General features: G+C 36.0%; 1 protein-coding gene across 1 annotated transcript in view; it reads right to left on the bottom strand.

Moving 5' to 3' along the window:
- Positions 1–330: 330 nt before the first annotated feature.
- Positions 331–6000, bottom strand: part of Agmo (alkylglycerol monooxygenase) — a 289744-nt gene continuing 284074 nt past the window's right edge. Inside the window, exon 13 of the mRNA XM_028872292.2 lies at positions 331–1027. Within this exon, the coding sequence (XP_028728125.1) occupies positions 953–1027 (75 nt within the window). The 3' untranslated portion in view covers positions 331–952. The remainder of the gene's footprint in view (positions 1028–6000) is intronic.

Raw genomic sequence — 6000 nt, 5'->3', positions numbered from 1 at the left:
AGTAAATGTGCCTCAGTTCTGCTTCATGAGTATGCACAGACTCCTGCAGCCTGATTCTCTGTCAGCTCCCCACATTTTTTTTTATTCAAATCTTAAGTAACATACTTAAAAGTGAGTTAGTCCTCTTAATTCAGTGATGCATGTAAGTAGAGAATAATTTTGACTTGGACTGCTAAAATTGTCTGATAAATTTTGGAGGAAGGGAAGAATTCTTACTTTTTAAAGACTTTTTTCCAATATTTTTCTGAACTCAGTTCTTATCTCTGTCAGTATTTTCAAATGGAACATACAACGGACTTTTAATATTTCATAAGCAGTATACACACACCATTTTTGTCACTTCTGTTCAGATGATTTTATTAACATTATTATGACTATTTGAAACAGCATGAATTACAGTGTACTCCTCAAGCTGTTGAAACAAGTCAACCCACCATTCTAGAAGTATGTTTTATAAACTAACATGTTGAACAATTAACTTTTTCCAATTCTAATCATTTTTACCACATTGATGTATTTTTATGTAATGTGGCAATACAGATGATTTATTTGCAAAGGCAAATGCCAGCTCACGTAGACTCCAACACATTTTAAAGACCACAGAGATGTATTTAAGTATAGTTTTAGCAAATGTTAAAGGAAAAGTTGTCAAACCAAGCAAGACAAATGTAATTTTCATTTCGTTAAATATTTTAAGCCCACCCTTTCCTTTCCATAGGCATTTGAATACAGCCTCAATATATATAAAATAATCTGGCGTTTAGTGAGAGCAAATAGTATACTTCACTTTAATTTTAACAGAAAAGCAAGCATGAAAAGCATAGGTAAACAGGTACTTTCATTTTTCATTAACTAAGTAGCTCCTATAGGCAGTATGTAAGACAACGCTCTTTCTGTAGCAGTGACCTGCCATGGATGACTGACAGGACCAAGAGAGCTGTCTGTAGCTGGGCTATTTCCAAGAGCCAGCGGTGAGTCGCTTCACGCTTCTTACTCCCCAGAAAGCAGTGCAAACAGAAAAGAAAATCTGAAGAAAAAGAAAGTGAGTCAAAACTTTCATTCCATTAAATTAAATGATTTTCCTGGAAAAAAGCAAACACAAATAATTTCACACAGTCAAATTTCTTAAACAAATTTCTGTAAGTTGCTCAATGATCAGATTTAGTCAACCTAAGACATGCTATGTGAATATAATAATGAGAGTAAGAAGTTTATTTTTCCTCTTTTTTGTTGTTCCTATGCTTACATACATGGGTTATTTAGAGATAATTAGATACTGAACAAAGAAGAACAAGTTTCTTCTACATTTATGGGTTCAAATCCTGTATGTTCTATATTAAATGATGTCATTGCTTCTACAGTTTAGGGAGGTTTGGGAATAGGAGAAGTGAAAACACTGTTAAACAATCGATTACCTCTGAGGTGAAATAATCTATCCGACTGTGCATTTCATCCAACAGGAAGAAAATCCAAAAACTATGGCTAACTTGCCTTCTCCATCTTCTGATCTTGCTGTGCATAAAAATGTGGCAACAAAACTCTCCTTAAAATTGTGTGTGTGTGTGTGTGTGTGTGTGTGTGTGTGTGTGTGCGCGCGCGCGCCTTGGGAGTACTTTGAGTTCAATTTCTTGCTTTTAGGTAACATTAGATATACACAACAAATCATCAAAGAAATCAAACACGTGATATTTTTGATTTGTAGTGAATTTAGCAATAAGAAGCACACAGCCATTCCCAGCAAAAATAATGGTTGTAGCATTTTCTGCTCTGCATAATCTAAATACTATATTTCATAATGCATCTGTCTCTGCACAGGTTGTAGGTTGTGTGTTTTCAGGTTTCTCCTATGTGAATGCTTCCCCTCATTCTTTTCGTTAAGCCATGTGGCTACTTTCCTGACCTCCATTTTAGGAGAATGTTAGACTAATGATAAGTGTTAGATGATGATGAAACAGCGAAACTTATTGTAATAAGTTTATAATAAGCCAGACTTATTGTAATAACTATGCAGGTCTGTGGGTCTCCTTTCTACACCATGCCTCTCTATACGTATGTATGAACTGTGCAAACCTTCTCTCCAAACTATGACAATACTACAGTTACTTCTCCCCAGGAAGACATTTCCTGTTTCTGGAAGATGCATTAAAATACACAATGAAAAAATACTTAAGCAGTAACATGTAAGCATTGGAGTATGCTGGGGTGAGGTACTGAGGAAAAGTCAAAGACATCAACTGAAGTCAGCCATTAAATAACCGAAAATACTTTTGCTATCAGGATCAGAAAAATAAAACAATGTCAGCAACAATTGAAAAAACAAATTTTGCTAAGCATTGGTGCTTAGATGTGATGCATTGTTCAATTTAATTAAAAACTCCTGGTTGTTTCTAGATGATTATTTTCCTGAATGTTGATTAGTCATATAGGTGTGTTCCCATTATTCTATGCATTCCTTTCAGCCTATCACACCCACAAAATGAAAAAAAAAGAAAAAGAAAAGAAAAATCAGTACTTATATTGAAGTATAAGGCAAGAATAATATTAACATTTTGGAGTTGCCTCAGAAGTCAAGCACAATGTATTTAATGGCTCGTTTTCAATTTGTTTTTTTTGACTGTAATTCAAGAGAAATGACCTCATGAGATTTCTCCTGGTGGTGCCAGGTAAAATAACACCAGGACCAGAGGAGAATTGTGAACACTACTGTACTAGAGTAGAGAGCTCCTCTTGTCTCTGAAGATGAGTTAATGTGGACTGGATAGCGGAGAATACGGCTTCCCAAGAGGGTCAGAGGTGATGTCTATAGTATTGGTAAACATTTTATTTGAATTCAGTATCTCCATCAAATAACTAGCACATGGTAGTAGAATCAGAAATATATGTGGCAATGAAGGATTTTAAGTTTGAATCTGTATTTTCTACATGAAGGAAGACCCGAGGTGAGTGATTTCCATGAAACCTCAAAAACTCAACGTAAAATTTCATGTGTCATGATTCATTTTTTTTCCACGTCCCCAAGTATGGATGGTGTCCTTAAGACTACACATACTTCTATCACTAAAAATTCTTCAGTAAAACAAGAGTGAAAAAGTAAAAATTACAAGGTATGACTTTGTTATTATTTCACCATGATGGGTAGCCCTTCTACCTTTGAAATCCAATCTTTTTTTTTTTTTTGGTTTGGGTTTTTTTTTTTTTTTTTGGTTTTTTCAAGACAGGGTTTCTCTGTGTAGCTTTGCACCTTTCCTGGAACTCACTTGGTAGCCCAGGCTGGCCTCGAACTCACAGAGATCCGCCTGGTCTGCCTCCCGAGTGCTGGGATTAAAGGCGTGCACCACCACCGCCCAGCTGAAACCCAATCTTTTTGATACATGTGAACCTCCTTCCTACCAAAACCCGATATCTCCTGTTTCCTACCTGTCTCAAATGCAGTCAGCGCCCTACAGAGGAACAGGGTTCACTTTGTTTAGTTTATCTGTTTGGGGTATCTATGGGCTAATCCTCCAAAGAAATGTACAGTTGGTTGTGGAGGCCCACAGAGGCTCCCTATTAAGATCTTACTCAAGGTCAGAGAATCTGAGCTTGCTTTACCCATCAGGGCTGCCATAATGGGATGATTTGGCCATGGGTGTGGTTTCCAGGTATTTTGGCTGTACATTGTGTTTTGATCTTGAAAGGGGGAGGTCTTTTACCTCTCCACTTGGTAGTGTATAAAAAGCCCATTAGAATAAAGGACAAGGTGACTGGGTATTGGACCCTCCTGAAGCTTTCCTGTGTCTCTGTCTTTCTTGTTGTCTAGATCTGTCTTTGTATCTAATACTTCCTCATTCCTCTCTCCTCCCTGCAGGAACCTTTTGACAGGTTGGAGCTGGACTCCTGCAGCTAGTAGCTTTCAGGTGCCTCAGTCAGATCTTCCTAATATACTGTAGAGAGATGCTTGGGCCAGGGAAGCTCTTGGTGTTCTTACCAGACCATGTTGTCTGATTCCCACAACTTGTCTTGGAGGATTGTGATCTACTTTGGATGGAGCAGTAGGAGCTCAAAATGTGTTAACAGATGATTACTAAACAATCTCAAGAGTATCACTAGCTGAGACAGCGCTTCACATTTGCAGTGGCCCCAGAAAGCCCCCTTGCACATACAACTCTGACGGCAGCTGACTGAGATGAGCATCACATCCAGAGTTAATTGTTTTATCTATCTATCTATCTATCTATCTATCTATCTATCTATCTATCTATTTATTTATTCATTTTTAAAGAGTAACAATCTGGATTTGCAGGTTTTAAAGCCAATAATCACTAGGCTTTTAAGATGTTTTCATAATCAAGATTTTAAAAATGAAAATTAGAGTTTTTAAACATAATGAAATATATATTGACAAAGGGTCACAAAAATGATGTAAAATGTCTATATCCTTCTTAAACTATAGTTGACACTTCTCTGTTAGAAATATTAAAGTAGAGGAAAACAAATTAGTTTTTATATTCTGAACATATGTATATGGATATATTATATCACCATATATAACATATAAGAAGTTTAATAATGTTACATCCATAATTTAATATGGAAAATTATTTGGGATGAAATTCATATAACCATTTGATTATTGAAATCAATTCTGTCAAAATTTTTCTCTTTTTCAATTTTGTTTGATTTTGTATTAAGCTATTCATTTTGTGTTTTCATAGTTATTGAGACTAAATGTGTCCCATTTGATAATAGATCATTACATATTTCTCATTTAAGTTAAATGAAAGAAACTTCATTCTTGCATAAGCATAGTGACAGAGTAAATGAATATTGTAGCTTTTTTTCATTTATTCTTATGTTTCTGTAATCAAACTCAATGCACCCTCATTTTATCATAGGTCTGGCCAAGTCCCATGATTTTAACAGCTGGATGTAAAATGTGAAACAGAGGGAGTTCATTCTCAGTGTCAAGCCCTCCCTGTGCTAACACATCATTAGTGGTCCTTGTCTTCAGGCGATTTCCTTGACTTCCCAGGGACTTCAACTCTAATGCCTGAACTTTGACCTATACAGATCCTCTCTCTGTTTATTCCACCTCATTCTAGAAAGCTCATCATTTGGCAGGTGGCTAATCTGAGCACCTAATCCCTATTAAATACCAAGGGGAACTATTGCCCCCACCCAGTTCAGTCTGTTTCAGGGGCCTTGTGGAAAATGTTTCAAATATGAGCGAACGAGGATTCTAACTTACTGGAAGGAGAATCATAGAAGCAGGGGTAATTTCGTGCAAATGGCACGCTCTACAGCTGCAAATCCCCAAATCACAAGCCAAGTGAGTTGACTTATATGCCTCTGTATATATTCATCTCTTCTGGTTTGGGTATATATCTATAGCCATTCAAACAAACATGATGGCCAAAGGAAGCAATGAACAGTGGGTCATTGCAAGTACAGCTAGTGAGCAGCACTACAGCTTTTATGGAAGTGTGAAAAAGACTTTTCATAGCATTTAACTTTGACATAAATTTGCAGGGGAAACACATGCTTTAAAATTACTTGAATTATTCACAGGAGAAAGAATGTCTATGGAATAACTTGACTTTTTGGTTTGGCTGGTTTTTGAATCTTAAAAGTTTATTTTCAATGATGTTGAAATAAAAACACTTACTGTGCTATATCTCATTTATTTTCTGCCTACTGATAAAAGCTAATCAATGCTTTATGGAGCCCTGTAGCACTAATGAGTTGATGAGCATGCCAAATGTGTTGTTATTTCTCATAGGGAGGACCATTTATTCTACCTGACCAAGGAAAGGATCTCAATTATTGATATATGAAATGCTAATCTATGAATTTTGTTTTATTTTTATTTCATTTAATTAAACAACAAAGTGTATGCAATTGTCTAAGTTTAAAAAAACATGTAGATTTTTAGACTAATTTCCTAGGATTCCCGATAATCACATATACTCATTCTCAGCTCTGACACCTTATACCTGAGCCCTAAACAGAAGATATTTTAAC

The sequence above is a fragment of the Peromyscus leucopus genome, chromosome 14, assembly GCF_004664715.2.
Source record: "Peromyscus leucopus breed LL Stock chromosome 14, UCI_PerLeu_2.1, whole genome shotgun sequence".
NCBI lineage: Eukaryota > Metazoa > Chordata > Mammalia > Rodentia > Cricetidae > Peromyscus > Peromyscus leucopus.
This window is presented reverse-complemented; position numbering and strand designations above follow the sequence as displayed.